The following is a 23,962-nucleotide window of genomic DNA, read 5'->3' on the forward strand; positions in this document are numbered from 1 at the left end:
AGATTGAAAGTGATCCTCTGAAATTTTCAAATCATTCTGTATTGTTATGACAAACCAGATTACAGATTTGAAAGTATGACATTAACAAATGTTGATAGACTTTTTGTATATCTGTGCAATATTTAAACAGAAAAGAAACATCATTTTCTACACAGATATAGAATTTTGGTGAGATGGTTACTAAGGATTGTTGACCTTAGAACTAAATATTTGACGAAGGGAAGTTAAAAGGCAGTATTTTCAGAATGGCCAAACTATTTTTCAGTATGATTGAACTAAGACCTGTTCGTATTGGTACTGAGGAACATATTTGTCTATATCAGAAGTATGGAATGTGTACATGTATGGACATTTCTCTGTGTGTTTGTGAGTGTATTTTACAAGCCTTATAGACAACAGGGTCTGTGTATATACAATATATATAATTTACAAATGTAGTTTTTTACATATCACTATATTCATAGAAACATAGAAATTTTTGGGGGTAGAAAAGACTTTTAAGACCATCAAATCCAACTGTTAACCTAACACTGCTAAGTCCACTATTAAACTATTATGACATATTTACTAGAATTCCCATACATTTGCCTATATATCTGGCTTGCTTAGAAGTCTGAATACAAAGCAGTCAGAGTACGAAAAGCACTTAAAAGTTACAGACTCAAAATGCTTTTGCCTGCAGGGCAGCAGGTTGCACTTAAGTAAAAGCAGAAGCAGGCCAGGATGGCATTAACACTTCTACATCTTCTTTACCAGAGCTCTAGAGAGAATGACTGCTTGTGGAAGAGGTCTGGAAAGTTACCAGTTTCAAGCTTCTAGAAGTTACAAATATATTGCAAATAATAGAGCAGGGTTCAAAGCATTCAATTTGCATGAAATTCCATGTTAACCTACATAGCCAGTAACTTCACTATGCTAAAAGTGTTTCCCTCCTTGATGTAGCAGATATAACAAGATGTGTTTAAAAACAGCATGTGATTACAGCTACTGAGAACAGGGAAACTAAAATGGGATGAATAATAATATGTCTGGTAGAACTGATAAAAGACAAAGCTTAAAGGTATCATGAGAGTGATGAAAAACCTAGTGAATACAACATACACAGTTCAATATGATAAAGCAGAATTAGAAGGCAAAAAGTGTCATGTAATCTCAACATTCTTCAGAAACCCTGGTATACACTTTCCTATAATTAAATAGAACTTGATAAAGGAGAAAGTTGAAAAAACATTACATTATGAAAGCAAACAGTGTCAAAATCAAAACTCTGAATCTTGTTTTCTGCTAAGAGTGTTTAACTAACAGCATCTTAACAAAATTTGGAATTTTGTAGAGCAAAATTTTAAACAAAATGATATTAAGAGTTCTGTAGCATGTGCCAATTTGAGTATTATTAATAATATTTTTAGAACCTTCTTCATATGTTAGGCAGTCTTAAAGGAAATAATGAAATATTGAAGACATTTTAGGCAGTGGAAGTATGTGACTCAACAGAGGGATGAAAATCCACTTCAGTGAAGTATTGTTTAATGAATTTTTTTCTCCGTAAGTAATAGAAGTAAATTCAGTTAGCTGCTGTATAGTAGCTTCAATTTCTCTGAGATGTACTGTTAACATTGATATCTGGTTCTACTGGTTTGGTCTTTCAAATGCCTTTGTGAGTTCCATCATCCACATACATTACATGAACAGAAAAGTTGACCCAATATTCAATTCCTTTGCCAAAACCAAAAGTACAAAGAGGAAGAATAGTATACATTGAGGAAAGGAGAAAAAACTTACATCCCATCCTAGAATAGATGTCTAAAGCAGATGATACCATTTCTCTTCACTTACTACAGAGTGGTATAACTTACACAGACTAATGGATATCTACAAGTAAGATTAATCCCACTCTTGGAGACTAATTAGATACTTGCACAGAAGTCTTTATAAACAATGTCTGAAAAGCATTTGTCTCCTGACAATTACAGGGTATCAAAGAATCACAGGATAACTGAGGTTGGAATGGACTTCTGGAGTTCATCTGATTAACCACATGTGCTCTACAGCAGGGTCAGCTACAACAGCGTGCTCAGGGCATTTCTCAGTTCATTTCTGAATGTCTCCAAGGATGGAAACTCTGCAATCTCTCTGGGCAACTGTTCCAATGTTTGACTGCCCTAATAGTGTAAAAATAATTAAAAACAAAAAAAAGAAAGAAAAGAAAAAGAACTTCCTGCATTTCAGTTCATGTCAATTCCTTCCTGGAAAAGTATGGGAAACTGAAAATGTCTTTGACTTATGGTAAGAATTACTTAGCAACAACCAAAACATCAATGTGTTATCTACATTATTCTCATACGAAATTCAAAACACAGCACTGTACCAGCTTCCAAACCAAAAATTAACTGTATCCCAAACAAAACTAGGATAGCACTATTTCCCCTTCATAGCCCCATGTGATCTATTCCCAATCACCTCCTTGTTCTTCCTTCCTTTTCAGGAATTGAAGTGAGTCTGGATACAGGAGTAGCATATGCTTCCTTTTAGTCACCAGAAACCTCTCCTGATCACCATGAGCTTTCAAAGACTCTCAGGAAACCATCACAATGACTACAGTCAGCACCCTCAGCATTTGTGGGAGTGCCACTGTTTCAGGTCCAAAAGGCACATGTATCCCCAATTTTATTAAATGTTCCCTCACCTCATCCTCATCAAGGACAAGCCTTCCTTGTTCTAGAATTTTTTATTGGTGTCAGAGATTCCCAAAAGCCAGTCTTACCTGTAAATAATAAGACAAAAAGGGCACCAAGCACCTTGGCCTTTTCTGAGTCCATTGTCTTTAGGTTCCCTGTCTTGTTCAGCACTTTCATTAGACTTACTCCTGCTTCTGGATATCCTGTATGGAAGCCACTACTACAGACGTGGTCTGTAAATGTGCAGACCAAATTTACCCAAATAGCCCTTCATTTTTAAAAATGGGCTTATTTTTTCAAGCTGGTAATAGAATACATTGTAGCATTACAATCTAGTTCAGAAGTACCAAGTGAACAAATCATTACATGTCTTCACAATCTTTGGATAACTGTGGAAACTACCTCTAAAGATTTGGGTTTTTTTTTTACTATCTTCTTGTTGAAGAGCTTTTGAAACTCAAAACTCACTATTATCAATGTGACGGGGAGAATATTCACATCTATTACGGATGGGGTAATTAAACGGATTGGGTTATTAAACAGGCATACAGAATTTTGCAGAGTGCTAACAGACATTTCCATATGATTAAAAACTGGTCACATGAAAGTATTTCTATAACTCTAAACATATCTTTTTCTCAGAACAAATGTGTTTACAAAACGTTATTTGCCACAAGCAATGGTATGGCAGTGGAAATATATACCTGGAGGCTGGACCAAAGCATATATTTTTCTGCCAAATATGTCCCATCTTTCATAGGTCCTTTCTAGATTAGAGGTCTTTCTAGAAAAGGGCTCCCTGCTATTTTGAACTCTCTTAGAACTCGCTGTAATGTATGTATTCATTGTCAGAAGAGAATAAGAATCTTAAATTATGTGAAAAGTATGTTGTATCCAACTTTCAGAGAGTGCGAGTTATCTATGGTGGATCATCAGTATTTTTTTCCCAAGTTTAAGTAATACACCAGGTCTAGTAAGTATAGAAGCATACATCAGATTTAACAGCTTGACACATTTCTTCTACTGCAGATACACCAATGTATTAAGGATCTTATTCATCCAAGAGCATTTCTCACTTGGCTTTTTAATAGGCCTATTTCCTCCTTTAAATAAGGCATATATGTGCTTATGCATCAAAACAAGGGCAAGTATTACTTTTGGGGATTCATTGTTCTTCCTCATCTGTTCTTTTCACTACAATAAAAAATAAAAAAAAATCCAGCCACGGAAAATATGACTTTTTAGGTCATATCTTGATCAGTTGGGAATCCATGGTGGTATGCTCAGACAACTTGACCTCATGAGTACAGGCACAGTATTCTTCTGGCACTAAGAATTTGATCTGTGTACCTGTGCATGCATACCAAGAATGAAACCTATGTAGACAAGCATTCACAGAAAAAAAAAAACATTATTCTATAATCCAGAAAAATGTTTTATTTGTCTTTTGGCACCTTTATACATATCTCTCATGGTCTAGACTACTTTGTTTTTTTCCTATATGATTTGAATAAATGATATAAAGTGATTTTTTTCCAACATAAACCTCCAAGCAAAAAATGAAAAGTCATTAAAAGTCAAAAACCACTCCTTTGTTTTATGGGTATTCATTTTGCTTTATAAAAATACAGCTTAAAAATGTAGTCCAAACCAGTCAATAGTCCTTAATATTTAATTCTAGAATTTGTAAGCTTTTCTGTGTTCTTTTAATTTCCCAGACTTATTTCCAAAATGTTGTAATGTTTTTACAAAAGTTTTAAAAAAAAATCCAGATATTATCTGTCTCATTTTGGAATGAGAAGGGGCAAGTTAATTATACTATATAGAAAAAAATATTATCTCAGTAGCTGAAAATACATTTTCCTCTATTCCTATTTTGCATTCAAAAATGCTAATAAATGTACTTATATACTGTAACCATAGAAATACCTCCTGAATTTATATATAAGTGTGATGAAAGGTACACCTGAAATCCTGAAAAGATTACTGCAGTGAAGTGAAACTGTTCAGTTACTGATTGCCTTGTCAGCATTATAGCAGCCTCCAACCTGCTTCTATATAGATCTAGTAGCCTATGTGGCAGAACATGAAGAATAGTCACCTGTGTCAGATACAGCAGCAGGTGCCATATCCATTGAACAGGCTGCTACCTGATTACAATAAATCTCTTTCAAGCTCCTGGCAGCTTTGACAGACACTCCACAACCTCAAAAAGTTGTCTGAATAGAAACAAGAAACTCAACACATAACATCAGCTGAAAAAGGCCAGAAACTGAATCTGATGCAGATGTACTGTGAAGTTTAGGTAAGACAGTGTTTAGACTCACGAGAAGTTCTTTATCATGCACAACAGTCATGTTTCAGTACAATATTGCTAATGCACTTGTAAGGTAGAACTTGAAATAGGATAACATGTATGTAAAGATAAATTCTCTGTCACTATAATTTTACAAATTTCTGTTTGTACAGATGGAACTTGTGTCAATAAAACCAAGTAGGATATCTCATCACAAGGAGATTGGAAAAATGACAACTTTTCAGGGTACCCATCAGTAAGTCTATACCTGAAGTTTTTGTAGGAAGATATCTATCAAGAATACTTGATCAGATTATTTTCAAAAACATTTTAAGAGTCTCACCTACATTTATTAGTAGATGTGTTTTGAACTCAGAACTACTATTTACTTTGTGGGTTAAAAGTAGTTCTTGAGATACATGACTCAGCTGAACATTTTAGAAAGTACCCCAGCTTCATGAATAACAGGTCTCTATAACTGGATCATGCAGTTCTGCCTCCAGTAACTGTTGAATTTCCTGTTGTCAGCTGTTTAATAGTAGCTACTCATTTTGTCAAGTCTATATTTGTCTCTTTAAAGGATGTAGTGATGAAAATGATAAAGAGACAATCTTTGAAGGCAAAATAGTTAGACATATCAATCAAAAAATGGAAGATGAGTATGTGATTCTTGTGAAGGAAAAGAAAGAACAAGCAGTTCAATCAATTAGATATGTGTGTGCATTTCCTGTAATGGCACACAAGGATGACAGTTCTGTGAATTTTGCTGATGTTATTTTGATGGATAAGGAAAATAAATACCCAGAAATACCACCAGTAGCTCCCATCATTGTGTACCACCTGAGTACATCCAAAACATCTCATAAAATGGGGACTGTTTGATATGCAGATCTCGGTCTGAGAATTCCTCAGTTTTAATCATCATAGAACATACTGCACGTATTTAGCTTAACTCACTCGAAGAAGCTGTGATTTGATGCTTGTGAGTCTTTGGATGACGCAGTAGTAATAGCCAGATATCCACTAGGAAGAGATGTTTACATTTGAGTTTCATGACCAACTAACAAAGGGAAGATACCTGGTTTTAGATATATATCTTAGTGGGGGAATGAGAAATTATTAAAGGACTTTGTACAATCTCTACTGCTCTTCTGATGCTAATCAGAACACCTGCCAATTTTACAGGATGCTTTCAAGGCCACCTAGAGAGAATGGAAGCTGCACTTGTAGAATCAGTTTAAACTGATTCACAAGAGAGTAGTGACTGCCTATTTAATTCTGTTTCAGCCCTTGGTATGTTAGTAATTACTGAACTCGTGTTTGTGGCAGATAAAGTAACAGTCTGGTGCTGCTTCAATGATGAGACTTGTGTAGTGAAAACAGAAAATGTCATTAAAGAACGAATGAGAAACATGATTGTATCATAATTATGCTGGGGAAGAGGTACTGACCTTAGAACTGTGGAAGTATTGGTAGCCACATATGGTACAGGTGTGATATCAGACTTTTTTTCACTGAGACCTGAACAGTGGAATTAAGAAAGCATGAAAAGAGAACACCTGTTGAAGTTGCTATCCTGAATAGTGTTGAAGAGTCTCCAGTGGCAACTAGTCCTCCTAATCCATACTTTAGTTTAGCCAAAGGAATGGTCAGAAGTATCACACAGTTGAAAATATCTGCTTTTTTCAGGCATTTAAGGATAAAAATGAAGAAAAAACTGACAACCAAAACCAAACAAAGCAAAAAAACCCTCTTACGTAAGAGAAAAGAAAAAAAATTTAATAACTTTGGCCATGGGATAAATCTTCAGCAAATTACATGGGTAGTAATACCAAAGCGTTATATAGAAGATAAACCCAACACTGCAAATCACATTCTTAATAAAAGTGTAGAAGCAATTTTAGTGACATCTATAGTTGAGTAAATGCAAAATTCTCATTATTCATTTTCTTTATGAGGGCCAGCATCAGAATCAATAGCACTGCTCAGGACAGAAGTATTAAAATTTCTAAATAAAACTGCAACTATGAAACAATATGAAATTAATGAATTACAAATGTTATCCATTGACAACCTCAGAATATTTTGGAAGATATACAGATTTAACTGTATTTGCTAACTGCATTTCACTCAGTGTCGTTACTTACATAAGAAGGAATATTACCTATTAAGAATGTAACAAAAGTTTAGGTATATTCTGTACCAAAATCACACATTCACTAAAGCTCATATACCGAATTAAAAAAAAAACAAAAACCAGAAAAAAACCGCATACAAAAATCAAAGGGGACTTTTGGTTTAATTTTTTATACAAGAAATCACTTTTATAGAGTGTATAAACAAAAAATTAGGAAACTGAAAGGATGTCTTATACACGTGCTATCTTTATAATGCTATCTTCAGTAAAATGGACAGGCCACATTGAAGGTACAATCTTCATAATAAAATGTTGTACTTCTATTACTGTTGATTTTCTGCAAATGTTTCCAAAGTAACAGGATACGCAATTTTTTGGCTTCCCAGAAATATCACTACAAGCAATTATAATGACAGAGAAGATGAGAGGTTTGTCCCAGATATTTTTAGTGAAAAAACATCTAGATGCACAGAAAAAGCACACTCGGTCAAGCACTCAGAAAACATGTGAACTAGAAGAGAAGAACTAAAGTCCCCATGGAGCCTGGTAAATTATCTTTCTGCTGCTGACTAGCCAAGGAAGAAGAGAAGATTGGCATTAGGATCAAATAGTACTGAACACAATATGAGACATATGAAATAGTACACTATAGCAAAGCAAACTAAAAACCGAGCTAAGAGAAAGTGCAATTTTCCTTACTGGATGCATAAGATGCTGGGAAAAATTCTTTTGAGAGAAAAGAGTAATTTTACAATTATGTATAAATGCAATTAAGAACTGATGATGGAACCAATGAAAAAAAATAGAAGGCAGTACAGGAAGTAGAAAAAATCATTTCTAAGAAGAAAATTAATACATTTCCAATGTTCTTACTATTTTAAAAGCATTAACAAGGAAAGAAGTTTTATATACGCATTGCTCAGAAGCTCTTTTTACTTACCTTGGGACACCTCTCCTGTATGAAAATCAGGAGAAACATGTTTAGACCAAAGTTCCATGGACACAGCCAGGGCTGATGGAAGGTCATTGTCTAAAATTTCAGAAGGAAACACTCTGGCCACTTCAGTGACAGTTTTCTTGCTTTGGGGCATAGTAGGTAAACAGGTGATATTGTTTATTCCATCAACACAAATAAACCCAGTGGAGCAGGACTGTATAAGACAATCATTATAATTAAGCTCACAGCTTCGTCCCTGAAAGAGAGTTTAAAAAAAAAAAAGCCATTTTTGAAAGCAATTTGCATTTCATAGTCATCTATTTAAAATTATTGCTTTCTTTTGATTCTAAAATGTTATTTCCTTGTGTTAAGCTCTTTACACTTTTGAAAGTGCAATATTCCTTAATTAATTTAATAATGTAATTGTATATTTTGAATTTTAACAGAGTTTTATTTTGACTCTGATTTACTATTACAATTTACTACTACAAATTATCAATAAAAATAATTTCCCCACAGATTTGTAATTACCAAATATCAAGGACAATGTCACCAGTAATAAAAAATTTGGTTAAAATAATCAACTTTAGTTAGCATGTAGTTAAAGAAAACTTTGTACAATGGACTTAGCTGTTTAAAAACCTGTGGTTTGCTCTGATTTACAAACTAATATTCTTTCATTTTTGTACATTGTAGCTCTTTTTTTGTTGTCTGCTGTTACCAAATCCTCACACAGCACCTTACTAATACATTATGCTTAGAGATAATGCTTAGAAAAGGAAAAATGTAGTGGCAGTCTCAAATTGGACCAGGCATTCATTTTCTATTTTTTATCAAGACTAACAATTCATGAAAAGCCTGAAATATCCTTCCTAGTAATAAACTAAAAATGTTCATATTCAGTGGTCTGAAAAAAAGGCAAGAAATAATGTATTTCTTTTGCAGCAATAATTATGTTAATTAAATGTATTCTTGAAGTGTGAAATAAATATATGCTGAAGTCAGGCCTGAGTTAATTTTATTTTCACTTCTGTTGCAATGAACTAATAGGTTATGTGAAGAGATAGAGCTAAAAGCTGTCCTAGAATGATCCTGCATATCTGGATAGCTGTTTAAAATACACGCAGTGCCATCCCTGAAAGACATACATGTCTGACAACATATCATCATGACATAATTTCCAGCTGAATCTTCTCCTGCAACTGAGGCACATATAAAAAGATTCAAGCCTTCTCTAGAGCTCAAGAGGCATGTGCTCATTACACACTTTCCATCTCACAAGATGTTTAGTCTTGCTTGTCTAGCTGACTAATTATTTACACAGAACTTGAGACAATTTACATTTTCTGAGATCTCTGTCAACTCTACTAAATTCATTTATAATATTAAAAAAAAAAAAGGAGGGGCAAGTGAGAGACAGGCAAAAATGTAGACATAAAATCTGCAATTACTTTTTATACCAGTAGTTTAAATCATTTGTTGTTTAAAATAGAGGAGGATAAATTGAGGGTTTTTTGATGATTTAGATACATCCATGCTTGTTTCAATCAAGTTCTTAATTTGTTGTGGCAAGTAGATGGGTTATCTGGTATATTCATGGTACCTTATAAATCACTCACTGGATCGGTATTCCAAAACAGAAAGGAACAGCAGGCCAATTTATATGTCAGTTTCCACACATTTCTTCCTTTCTCTCTTCTAATTCCACACACAGAACAAATGATCAATTTGAGCAAACTCTTAATCTTAATCCTATAAAATTTATGTTTCATTCTTACTTTCCTTGTGACAGATTAGTACATTTTTATGACTACTACAGTTAATGGTGAAGAGCATTTTATTATGATTTTATGATTCATAGAAACAAAGCAGATGTGGATAACCTCCACTGTGCATGAAGGGTACATTAAATAGTCATAGATAAATTTGATAGCATTGAAAGTGCCTGTAAATGCTTTAACAATTTCCATGCAGGCAGATAAAATCATTTAGCTTGTGCAGATTTGTATTTAAAAGTAGTTATATATCTATAGATGTTTTCACTTAAAAAGTAAACATCTATGTCAAATACCACCAACTATGCTTTTCTTCTCAAAATCGATGAGAGATTTCATGATCCATACTATATGATCCATACTTCAAGTAGCAGTACAGACATAGACTACAGAAGACTACAGAAGATTTATCTAACATACTGTAGCTGGAATTCCTTGAACACTTATTTCTCTGGGAATTTCATTGTTTCTACTCCACATTTACTCATAGTTAGGGGCCTAACCCCATCAGAGCTTAACAAATATATCTCTTGAAATATTTAGAATGCAACTTCTTATCTTTCACACTGAAGACAGGCATGTTAAAATTTTTTCTGGGCAGTTCCCCACCATGTTTTTTTTCTCCACTGTGGCCTTCCCAAAGCATACTGGAATTTGAGGAACTGAAGATGGAACAACGAATAACGGAATAAAAGCAAAAGATGATACATCTTAAATTCCAGCTACTTCACAGGTTTACTACTTTTCCTTCTGTAAGGGCTTGTTCTGCAACATACTGTACACTAAATGCTCAAGCTATGTATTAATAGAAAAACTGCCCCCATGGCTCAGATATCTATCTAGCCTTGTCATCAGTGAGCTATTAATGAATTCTTGGGTAAGAAAACAAGTAGAGTTTATATCTGATAACTCACCAAATACACCATTCTAACTTCTGGCAATAAGTAAATCAAGGACTCCCTAAGCCAAGATAATATTTAGAAGAGTAATTTGACTAACAGTGAATCTATCTTCTTTCTGGACTCCATCCTTGAACTTATTTGTAATTTGGTCTCTACAGTGTCATGCAACACTGACTTGTACCAATAAATTTTGCATCAGTTGAAAAAATAGTTTCTACAAATAGATTTTAAGCTTCCTTCCTGATGATTTTATTTGGCATTTAGAAGACTTTTTGTGAGACAAAAATACTAAAAAATATGTATAACTGATCTTCTCAATTACAGTGGTTTATTTAGGATAAGTATGAATATTTAAAGAAAAAAATTAGATTATTTTAACTTGAGGTCTGACTGTTTTCCACATAAAAAGACCATGTCCCTCCAATGATATATCCTTCATCATCACTTGACATTGTTTTGAATGCCAATCTGCTTTTGAAGACAAAAAGAGAGCAGTTGCTGTGGTCTGTGGGAAGTATCAATGTTACTCATTGTACTCTGTAAGAAGCACCCTACAAAAATAGTATTCATTCTTATGAGATAGTCTTTTTCTTCTCAGGATAGCTTGTCAGTAAATTTAGTCAGATTATTAAAATCCATTTTTAACCTACCAAGCCTTTATGGTAAAATACAGACTTTACAAAATTGTGGGCAAAGAGTCACTGAAACAGGGAAACATTCCCGGTGGCTTGAACAAAGCACGTGTCAGTCCTGTGCTCAAGAAAAGCAAGGTAGATCCAGGGAACCAAAGGCCAGTCAGCCTTACTTCAGTTCCTGGGAAGAAAGTCAGTGACACCTGGAAAACATTTTTAGGTATGGGAAGGACAAGAGGGTGATCAGGAATAGTTCACATGGAGCTACGAAGGGGAAAGTGCCTTACCGAGCTGATAACCCTATATGAAGAGATGAATGGCTTAGTGGATGAGAGGAAAGCAGTGAATGTTGTCTATCTTGACTTTAGTGAGGCTTTCAACACTATCTGTCCTAACTTCCTCATAGACAAGCTGACAAACCGCGGATGAGTGGACAGTGAGAGGGACTGAAAACACTGAACTGCCACGCTCAAAGGGCTGTGTTTAGTGAACAGCAGCAGGAAGTCATGCCCGATGCCAATAATTAATGGTGTATCCCAAGATTTCATACTAGGTTCTGCACTACTTAAAGTCTTCAGTACTGGAAGATAGGACAGAGGGCACCCTCAGCAAGGTTTCATGTGTTACAAAATTGGGAGGAACTGTTGAAATACCAAATGAGTTTGCTGACATTTATACTGACCTCAAGAGGCTGAAGTGTGCCAACAGGAACATCAGGAAACTCAGTAAAGAGAAATGTAAAGTCTTGCACCTGGGGTGGAATAACTCCTTGCATCAGTACATGCTCGGGGCTGACACACTAGAAAATGGCTTTGGAGAGAAGCGCAAAGGGGTCTTGGTGGATGACAAACTGCACGAGGCAGCAATATGCACTTATAGCAAAGACTGACAAAATCCTGGGCTGCAATAGGAAAATCATTCTCCCCTGGTTGATGGAGTTTATCCCTCACATCTACTCAGTATGGGTGAGGCTACATCTGGAATAATAAATCCAGTTCTGAATTCCCCAGTTCAAGAGAGATATGAATCCACTGCCATATTCAAAATGACCTTTATCTTCCCTCTATAATTCTCCAGAGGAATTTGAGTAAAATCTACTTTATTTAGAGAAAATCTCTGCCTCCACAAAATCCTTTCTGTGTCAATTCTACAGGGATACCTTACATAAAAAACTTACTGGTCCCAGAATCATGATTTTGCATTATAGGCAAGTAGAGAAACTGATAGTCTCTAACTCTAGAATAAGGGGGTATTCTACTTTTTCTCATTTACATTAACACTGGAAGTGAGTCCTAGCTCAAACAAAAGAAAATATAGAGATGTTTTCCCTCTTCTGGGTTCAGACATATTTATCATTTATCTGAGACTTATCATGATATTGAGATTAATGAAGGTTACATTGAATCCTTTCTCCACACTTTGGATTGTGGCTAATGTGGATGCAGACTTAAGGAATTCCTAATCTCTTATTCTGCAAGCAAATGTAAACTTCCTGAACGTATCGTGGTTTCATTACCTATAAAGGTTTCCATTATTTGGTGCTGTGTTTATACCACACAAAGACAGCCCTTTCACCATTTGCTGGTGATGAGCCACTGGGTATGAAGTTTGTTTAGTATTGGAAGTTCCACTCTGAATGTTTAAGAGGTGTGTGTGAAGAACGCCTTAGAAATGTCCTGTGATAAAAGCATTAACACAAGTGTCTTCTGGTATTTTAGAATTGCACATATTGTTGCAAAGACCTTAATCAGCCTCATCATTTTCTGCAATCCATCTCTAAAACCTTTTCCTTCATTGGTTCCCTGTGCTCAAGGTCTGATTTGGTGCAGCTGTGTAACTTTGGATCAGCCTGCGGTGAAAACAGCTAAACTGTGAGAAACGTGTGAGATTTCTCATCAGGGCCCTTCATATCTGAGCTCAGGAGCCACATTAAGCTCAGGTCCTTGCTCTTGGTCCTTCACTGATCTTACAATGAAACTAAAGTCCACTACAGTAAGCCCAGTACTTTGCTGATCCTTATCTTACCTTGCTTCTGTGACTTCCTGGCTTAACATTAGACCTGCTCCATGATCATGAATTTGTCTGGACGTCTGAAATTACCTTTTGTCACTGGTCTTGTTTTGCTATCATTGTTTGGGTTCTGGGAGACTTCAGCTCTTTCCTATAAGATCATTGCCCTTGCCTATCTCGCTGCTATCCCTGGCTCCTGTCCTGTCTTTTCCTGTGGAGCAGCCTGCATGACCCTTGTCCTCCTCGACACGTGCTAGTATGTACTGGGGATTTCCTTGAGACAATGGACATGGGGCACAGATTAATATGGCACCTGAAAAGAGCTGAAGACAGAAGTATTTTTCACTTTTTAAAAAAACTTTTCCACTTCATTGCATCAGTAATTTTTTTCCCTCTCTGACAGTAAATAAGAATCTTCTACTGTAGAAAGAAGCCTTGAAACTTGCTAGCATCTGAAAAGTTACTAATTTTCTTTTTTGACTCCGTTGCAGAGTCACTCTGAAAGTAAATATGAATCTTACTTGCAATATTCTGTTCCTTCTATTTTACAGATGTAAATATACCACATACGTGGTGCATAGATAATAAACCAAGCATCACTGCCATAATTTATAAAGAAAAGATATTCAAATAAACATTTCAAGCTTGGAGTAGTAGAGATAAGAATTTCTGAAGTAAGAAAAAAAATTAAAAATCATGTACTCCTTTCTCTTCTTGTTACTTATCTCAAACTATTAAATAGTATTATTAAACTAAGCTTGAACTGTGACGAGGTAAAGCACAAGTTCAAATTGTAGGAACCAATTGCGTGCCTTCAAGTACAGAAAGAACTGTCATAAGAAAAATGGTGGTAGTATGGAAATTTCAACTTTAGTTAAATACAGTGCTGGCATTTAGCCACTCTCAAAGTATTATAGAAAAACATAAAACTAAGCCACACAAGGTCAAGCATTCAAAGGAATTTTTTGATTTAGTTTCAGGGAACTCGTTTTCAAAATACCTGTCAATTGTGAGTTACCTGAATATGTAAAAACATTAATTGCGAGATAAAAATATTAATCATTATGTATTAAAAATTAATAAGAGTTTAAAAATTAACATGGATGACTAACAAAGACATTACATATCACATTTTTCCATTTTTTGTTGATATTGGGTAACTACTTCTCCAGAACATCAGAGCTTCTGTAGTAAAACAAATAAAATAAACAACAACCAAAATACTTAGAAGGGTTGAGTTTTATCTGAGTGAGGTTAAAGAGAAAGGGATTACATTATTTTCTGTGCAACAATGAATAATCAGGTTAAGGAAAGAATAAAAAAAAATTTCAGCATCTCACCACAAATCCTGGCTTGCAAAAACAGGAATAACCAAAGCTAGGTTCTTTCTGAACACAGATACCATGTATGCAGGGGTTGGATATGCACTCATCAACATCCAACTCACAATGGAGGCCTTCCCATCCTGTCAGAAAAAAAAAAAAAGAAAAACAAACCCCATTAGTCAGATTACTGGCAATTTTATTAATATGCATTTCTTATTCAGATCTCCTTTACCACTAAGCACACCCCATAAATGAGAGGCCAAATACTCATCTGGAAGCTGTGGTTTAGACCATGTAATTTGAGCCTGTCTTGAACTTGCTCCTTGGAAGTTATGCCAAACTGGAAGCAGTAAATTTGCTAGGTAAACACAAACCCAGAATTCTGTAAAATATGGCTAGTTATTGAAGAACACAGACTTTCTGCCATGATACTCCCACTACAGATTTGGGTTTTTTTCTCCAATTAAATTTTCCTATTTCTAAACGAACTAACAAAGAAAACCCAATAGACCCATAAACCCCCTAGCAGTCCTCAGCTAATACAAATCTAGTAGCCCCTGTTCAGCCTTTGCTTCCGAGAAGGCATCAAATGGATCTACCTGCCTGCCCAGCTAAAGACTTCATCCATGTGCCTGCTATTAGTTCCAATGGCTGCTGATGTTGCTTTTGAGCTCCCTGAGACGCTGTTAGAATAGAGTTTACATCTCTCCATGCTGCTTCCTCACCTGAACAGCCTGAAGCTGCAGCCACAGATCCTGAATATGTATCTATTATTCTATGGGACAATAGCTGACAAAATTCATGATCCATTACAGAATGCATTTGTCAGAGCTAAATCAATTCCCTTTCCTGGTATGACATGCTGTCACCACATGCTTCACTTTGTTCTCTGGAGGTTTTCGGGAAGCTGTAATCATCTGCCTTGTTCCTATTTTTGTCTTGGTACCATCCCTGTTCCATTTTATTAAATTGCAACAGGGAATCCGTTGCAGAGTATATCAGACTATCTACCTTGTGGAAAGTTCTTTCCCATAGTTGCCTTTACAGATCAAAAAATCCTCAATCCCAGCCCCATATTTCTATAGGTGAAGCTTAGAAGACAAATCCAAGACCTATAATATGGGAAAAGTAGTAGCCTGCAAATAGATTTTTTAATAACTATTTCTACTTTCTATCTCCAGATGATAATTTTTCTTCAATCTCTTTCTTCAGTTGTGCAACTTTCCAAAAAGCTATTCCTCCCAAAGGTTCCCCAGCCTCTCCAAATTCACTCCTTTCCTGAGCTGTAACCTTCTCACCTTCTCAGCTGTTTCAGAGACTCAAATAACATTTGCAAATACCATATTAATTAAAAGAAGCAAGATATATAAAAATTATGTATCTTCTTAATGCATATGGTTCCTTCACTATGTCTTTCCCTGGTCAAGAAATAATGTAGAGATTTTTCACCCCTACTAATAAATGCTATTTTTAAATGGAATATAAAGGAAAGGCAGCTCATGTTTGGGTTGGAAGGCGTTTAAAACATGTTAGCTTCAGGAGTGAGTTCCAAGCCCCAGAGAAGCTTCTCCTACTTATACCAAATTGTCACGTAGAGTTGCATAGAGACAGCAATGACAGTTCTTGGCTAGCAAGCAATTTTTGAATGCCTATATACAAATATATTTAAAGTATTACTTTAATAAGGTTTAAAAAGGAGAAAAAAAATGAAATTGGCAATGTATTCTGTATGAGGCACTGTACTGACTAAAAACCACATCTTTTAAGTTTTTAAGTCATCTGTATTGGTGAAGGGGTGTATGGCCATATGCAGTACCAGGTAGAGTGAGAGAACATACAGTTTAATCCATGTGGAATTTCCATTGTGTGACTACGCTGAGAGGGAAACAAATATATCGTATTGAAGATAGGTCATGACTGTGACTTTTCAGATCAGAAGGGGTCTTTATTATCACGAATTTGACCTTCTGTATGGTAAAGTTCAGAAATTTTTCACTCATTGGTTCATAAATCAGGAGTATAGAGTTTTTCTGAATCATCGAGTATCTCCTTGATGTTAAAAAAGTTGCTATGAAAGTATTAAGCTTTAAGCAAGTTAGTCCTAAACATAATCAGGCTCCAGTAAGCCAAAGATACTTGGATTTAGGTCTTACGTATCAGAGTATCATTCCTTAGTATCAATTAAACAAATGAATAAACTGCCAAATTGGCTCTCATTACACACATGCTCTCTCTTGCTTCAATATTTTCCATACTTTTCTTAAAAAAAATTCTCTTACATATGTTTTGCAGTTTTACATACTGCATTAGGGACAATTCAGACTGAAAAAAAAAATAAAATATGTTATTATTCAATTCCCTATATGCTTTTTTTTAAAATGTAGAACAAGTATAAATAGAAATTATATGAACAGATTGCTAGAAAGACTGCAGAAAACTGTGATATATATATATGGTCACTTGACTTCAGGAGAGTTTTGCAAGATCTTTTCACTTGTAAATTCTAACCAAGAAGGTGAACACACTTCAGTACAAAGGAAGTAAGTAGATCAGGTGCATGAAGATATCAGGAGTTAATAGAATCACTCAGAATAATATAATTCAGAATATTTCTAAATAATCTCTAAAATAATAAATAAGAAATCTTGTGTCCATACTATCAAAGAAATTATTCAGCAGTGTTGGTCTGTACAATAGTAAATAATAGACTTAAACTGAAAAACTAAAGTTTCAGAGGTAGGTACTCATAAAATTCTTAATTTAATAGTAACACGTGGAGCAGAATGCTGCTTATGGATATGGACCAGAAATACTACTTATGTTGCCAAAAGGCTTTTTGTTAATAGAAATGACAGGAGACTGTGAGTAGTCCAGAATAGATTAAATTTGTGATTGTGTGACAATGCAGGCTGACTGTGACTTTTGCTTTTGAATAGATGCTAAATCTCTTATACTTTCCTAAGTCACCAGATCTGTTTTAGTTGATCTATGTCACCATAAGAAAACAGCTCCCACTTTTTAAGAAAGTGCCTTTTTTCATTCTATTTGTAATAGTTCAAAAAATTCCTTTTAATCCCTGCCAGTGGACATAAGCATGATACGTCTTACAGCAACAATAATAATAAGAGCAATATTATTATTATTATTAACAATAACAACAATAGTAATAGGTAAAATGTTCTGATTTTCTTTTCAATTTTCTTTTTTAGTCTTATTTTATAAGTAGTTAAATTACCTAGCCATTAAACAGTGCCTACTTGAGTGCTTGGTAAGTTACATTAGAAAAGATCATAAAAAATAAACCTAGCTCTAGGTCATTCTTCTGGCTAACTCAGTGAGCTGGTTTTAGTTTTAAGCCCTTCGAACATGCTTATTGCAATAGTTAATTCTCTTTAGATTTCATTCAAAAATCTTACCAAAGAGATAGTTAATCTTTTTGTACCTTATATGTTAAATACAAAAAAAGAGCTTGATATGATTTAACAATTTTTCTCAGTATTAACACTGATAATTAAAAACTGTCATTGTTTAAGACTGCTCTGTCACATAGCAATTACCTTGTGTACATTTACAAGTGTATCCATTGATGTGATCTTCACAGGTTGAGCCATGTAGACAAGGTGATGAATTACACTCATTAACTTCTATTTCACAAAACTGTCCAGAAAATCCAGCAAGACACCTGAAGCAAACAACATCCAAAAATGTTATACTGTGCATAAACATCGTATAAAATATACCTTGTGTGGAAACAATGTGTCTAATGTATGTGCATTAACAAGACACAATCCCATAAATTCCCTTTTGTTTTGAGGAGTATTTTACTGGAACTCTTCCAAGTTTTGTGTTGCAACCTATGGTGGTCTTTTAGGGAATTTATGATGGCAAAACCCATCCACGAATTTCACATCTGGATCATAATCAAACATAACAGTCTCAATTACAGTTTACTGGTTTTAGCAAGCTGAATACAAACCTTTCTTAATGTATACCTACTGAAATAGTTTAGCTAAGTAACTGCAGTCTATGTTTGTAAAAATTGCTTGTTGACAAATATTGCACTATGTAAACTACAGCATAAAAGATAACCTTCAGGGACAATGATTTCATTATCATTCTAGATATCAAATATTAGTCATCTTGAAAAAACTCTTCTGTAGTTTTGTGGTTGTAAATTCTAAGGGATAATTGATATCAAAACAGTTCTATATAATTTCAACATACAATACTCACAAGACCTTTAATGAAGTTCAGAAATTCTACTAATCTCATTATTGAAACACATCCTTGCACAGTTTTACTGATATACGTAAATATGTTCTGAAAAACAGGGTCCCATAATGGTATTTACATGTACTATTTTGAGATGCGTTATACATAGATATATTTCACGAGACGATGTATTCAAAAACTCCTGTTAGTAACTGGGTGGTGCACATCTTCTGTGTTGTCTTTGCTCTAATGAAAAGCATAAAAGTTTATGCCCTGCTTAGAGAAAGATGAGTACATAAACAAATTACCTTTGAGTAAATTCAAACAGTCATGTCACCTACTCCTTAAGGTGTGAATACAAAACATATCATTAGAATGAGGTGCCTGCAGTGTCTACCTTAAGCTTTCCAGACCCTGAAGCAAAAGGGAAGGAGGATGGACCATGAAACAGGTATGCCTAACACACCCTGAAGGACGTACTGATACACTATGTATCAGTAATTATGTTTTGGTTTATTTTTGCTTTGTTTGAGCACATTTTTTTTATTTTATATGAAATACACTCTGGGTAATTAGAATTTGGGCCCCATCCACCCCTCCAGCTTCTCTCTCTCTCTTACACGCTCTCACACACTCTGCCAACAGCTTCCGGCTGTTGTTGATATCTAATTTTCACAGGAGCAAAAAAGAACAGCTCCAATTGGTCCCTCAGGGGGAACTCTCCTGGGACCAATCACCTCTAGGCCCCCCCTCCTTCTGCACTGACCTTGGTCTACACTGTTGTTCACGTGTTCTCACTGTGCTCTTCCCTGGCTTTAATTCTTCACAGAGCAACAACCTTCTGTTCTTAAATATGTCATCACAGAGGCATTACTATCACTCCTAATTGTAGGAGCCAGTTCTTTGCCATTTTTAACCTGCATCTGGCATTATCTGCAAATTATGATGAAATTATACTTGCAAACTTTCTATTTTGCAATCATTCCTCACTTCCTACTAATCTCATCTGAAATGGAAGCTCTATCTTCTACTATGAATACAAGGGTTTATAAATGTCCTGCAGGAAGCTAACGGGCACTTGCCCTGGTTGTGAGAAGCACAGTTTCAATAGCACCTATATTAAGTATCACCCGCTGGAACTTCTGTGTGGCCCCACCCTCCTCCCCCCCCACTGGAACCTCTGTGTGGAGCGGGGCTGCCCCCGGGGCCATGCAGGGCCGCCCCCAGTGGTGGAAAGGAGAGGGAGAGCTTCACTGGCGTGGCTTTGCACCCTCGTGGGAGAGGAGAGCGGAGGCCTCGGAGCACACAGAGGTTTGCCGGTCCAGTCTGGGGGAGGGGAAGGGTTCCGGGCGGGCTGTGGGGGTCCTCAGACTGACAGGAGGGCGGGCAGGGCAGCCCTGCATGAAGTGTTGCAGGTAAGCGGTGCATGGGAAGACATGAGGCAACAGAGTGGGGGGAGGATAAGGTCAGGGTGGATAATGGTTTCTTCTGGGGCATTGGGAGTCTCGGCCAGGTTAGGGCCTTGAGAAGTACTCGAGCCTTGAGTGGGTATGGGGGCCGGAATGTTTGTTCATTTGTTTGGTTTTGGCTCACCTGCGGCTACTGCCCAGGTTTGGTATGTTCTGGTCAGGACAAAGGGTTGTTCCTGGGTATTTCCTTAGGATTGAATATAGATAGGTGGCAGAAAAGTAGGAAGTGAAAGACTTGCCCTAATCGTTTTAATAGGAATGAAGCCTGTGTACCCCTTTGTGGTTGCGAGCTATGCTGGCGATGGTACATGCCTTCAGTAGGGTCGCCCATGCCAGACAGGTCAAAACCGTAGGGTCAGATACAATACATCCTTGGGCTGAATATGCTCGTTAGCCTTCTGGCAGTCATCCTAGGAGGACAAGTCTAATCCCAAACCGGGGCAGATGGAGCTCGCATAGCCCTGTAAGGCCATCCATCTAAGAGAAGGTCACTCTAATTAAGGTCACTCTACGTCCTGAGGACCTCGCTGCCACCATCCAAGCTCGCTTGGCCCCAGCAATGAACCTTAGGATTAAAGGGGGGGTTCAGTTCCATGCATACTGCGTCTCACATAAAATATCCATTGTGCAGGATCGAAGGCCTTACCCACATTTGCAAAGCCCTGTAGTGACGGGTGAGGGTCGAAACGGCAGGTGAAAGGTGCACTGGAAGCCGCAGACCCAACCCCACATGCAGGTGGTTCAGGATATTGGTCGTCAGAGACTGACCGGAGATGACAGTCTCTTTGGGCAGCACTCTGAATGTCCAAGCAGCCTTTTCAAAGACAGCACCGTTTGCTTCACCCGGAGAGGGGCCTAGAAAAGGTGTTCTAAACAAAGCTCATCTCCCCCTTCACCCGGTTGGTTAACTGTGGCCAACAGGCATCTTCTACAAATGTGGTCACACAAAGATCAAAAGATAAAGGCACGCACCTGCCTCCAAAGGTGTACCTAAATTAACTCTAGCATGTTGGAACATCAGAACCATGCTTGATTCTGTGAATAGTGGATGTCCTAAGCGTCATTCTGCCCTAATTGCCCATGAACTGACACGTCTCAACATCAACATAGCTGCTCTCAGTGAAGTTCGTCTTCACAAGGAGGGCAGCCTTAGAGAACATGGTGCCGGTTACACACTCTTTTGGTCAGGTAAACCCGGAGCTGAAACTCTCTCAGGAGTTGGTTTCATGATTAAAAACTCTATTGTTCCTAAACTCGAAAATCTGCCGACAGGTCACTCTAACCGCATTATCTCCTTATGCCTCCCACTACAAAACAAGCAGCACGTTGTCCTCTTTAGTATATATGCCCCAACTCTCCAAGCTGACCCTGACGAAAAAGACAAATTTTACACCGACCTGCACCGCCTTACCCAAAAGCTTCCTGCAGATGATAAGATCATTATCCTTGGTGATTTCAATGCCAGAGTAGGAAAGAATTTTGAAACCTGGAAAGGAATTTTAGGCAAGCATGGTGTTGGAAACTGCAATGATAATGGTCGACTTCTGCTAGAATTCTGTGCAGAGCAACAGCTCACCATCACTAACACTACCTTTCAGCAGAAAAATAGTCTGAAGACAACCTGGATGCATCCTAGATCTAAGCATTGGCACCTCATTGATTATGTCTTGGTGCGATGGAGAGATGTCTGCAATCTCCACCATACCTGCGTGATGCCTAGTGCAGAATGTCAAACAGATCATTGCCTTGTGCACTGTAAACTTAACTTCAATCTTAAATTCAAACCCAAAAGGAGCAGTATCCAAGGAGGAGACTCCAAGTTAACAATCTCCAATCAACCACAGTGAGAGACAAATTCCAGGCAAATTTCAAACTAGGCTCAAAAACCATTCCACAGATTCTACAGATGCCTCTCCTGAAACAATCTGGCACCATATAAAAAACAGCATCTTGCAGTCCTCTGAAGAATCCTTAGGGCTCTCCTTCAAGAAGAACAAGGACCGTTTTGATGAAAACAATCAAGAGATCCAGGAATTGTTGAGGGAGAAGAGAACTGCTCATCAAGCACACCTTGCACTGCCATCCTGTCACGTAAGAAAAACAGCCTTTCGTCTTGCATGCAGCAAGCTCCAACAGAAACTTTGTGACATACAGAACAAGTGGTGGATCAATCTAGCTGAAAAAACTCAATTATGCGCAGATACAGGTGATCACAAAGGATTCTATGAGGCCCCGAAAACAGCATACGGGCCTACATACCAGGTCCAAAGCCCTCTACTCAGTGCCAATGGTCAAACGCTTCTGAAAGACAAAACCTCCACTCTGAATCAATGGTCTGAACACTTTCAGACTCTCTTCAGTACTAGCCATGTAGTCCAAGACTCAGTAATTCAGTTCATCACACAACAACTGGTAAAGTATGAATTGGATACTGCTCCCACTTTAGGAGAAACCCTCAAGGTCATACAGCAGGTGAAAATCGGCAAGGCAGCTGGGGTTGATGGAATTCCACCTGAAGTCTGGAAACATGGGGGCCTTGCACTCCATGTTAAATTGCATGAGTTTGTGGTGTGCTGTTGGGAACTAGGCGAACTACCATCAGACCTTCGTGATGCAGTCAGTATCACTTTGTATAAGAAGAAAGGAATTAAATCAGAGTGATCAAATTACTGTGGTATTACTCTGCTCTCCATTGCTGGCAAAATCCTGGCAAGACTACCCTTGAACAGACTAATATCCACTATAGCAGAAGGAATTCTACCTGAAAGTCAGTGTGGTTTCAGAGCCAACAGGAGCACCAAAGACATGGTATTTGTTCTCAGACAACTGCTAGAGAAGTGTAGGGAACAGAACAAAGGTCTCTATGTAACCTTTGTCGACCTCATCAAGGCTTTCGATACTGTGAGCAGAAAAGGTCTATGGCAGATTTTGGAACGTTTAGGTTGTCCCCCCAAGTTCCTTAAAATGATCATCTCACTTCATGAGGATCAGCACAGCCAAGTCAGTTATGGTGATGCACTTTCTGAGCCCTTTCTAATAACTAATGGTGTGAAACAAGGCTGTGTTCTCGCACCAACCCTATTCACAATCTTTTTCAGAATGATGCTACGAAGGGCCACGGCAGACCTTGAGGATCAGGACGGTATCTACATTTGATACCATACTGATGGAAGCCTCTTCAACCTAAGGCGACTGAAGGCCCACACCAAGACCTTAAACCATCTTGTCCGGGAGCTGCTCTATGCTGATGACACCGCCCTTGTCGCCCACACAGAAGCAGCTCTGCAGCGTTTAACATTCTGCTGTGCAGATGCTGCTGAGCTCTTTGGGCTGGAAGTCAGCTTAAAGAAGACAGAAGTTCTCTATCAACCAGCACCTCAGGAAGCCTTCCATCATCCCCATATCACCATTCGTGAATCAGAGCTCAAATCAGTCCAGCAGTTTAATTACCTAGGTAGCTTCATCTCCTCAGATGGTAAGATTGACGGAGAAATAGACAACAGGTTAGCAAAGGCATATAGTGCCTTTGGAAAGCTTCATAAAAGAGTTTGGTGAAATAAACACCTGAAGAAAAGTACCAAGATCAGTG

At 37.2% G+C, this 23,962-nt stretch overlaps 1 protein-coding gene across 1 annotated transcript in view; it reads right to left on the minus strand.

Moving 5' to 3' along the window:
* LOC113982944 (protein eyes shut homolog) overlaps nt 1-23,962 on the minus strand; it is a gene marked incomplete at its 3' end in the record, with an annotated part of 505,234 nt that overhangs the window by 55,673 nt on the left and 425,599 nt on the right. Inside the window, exons 31-33 of the mRNA XM_039383315.1 lie at nt 18,250-18,374; nt 14,708-14,832; nt 8,052-8,304 (exon numbers count right to left, since the gene is read on the minus strand). Coding sequence (XP_039239249.1) covers nt 8,052-8,304; nt 14,708-14,832; nt 18,250-18,374 — 503 coding nt within the window. The remainder of the gene's footprint in view (nt 1-8,051; nt 8,305-14,707; nt 14,833-18,249; nt 18,375-23,962) is intronic.

Source organism: Pipra filicauda, unplaced genomic scaffold, assembly GCF_003945595.2.
Source record: "Pipra filicauda isolate LSUMZ 115617 unplaced genomic scaffold, ASM394559v2 scaffold303_size993520_pilon, whole genome shotgun sequence".
Lineage (NCBI taxonomy): Eukaryota > Metazoa > Chordata > Aves > Passeriformes > Pipridae > Pipra > Pipra filicauda.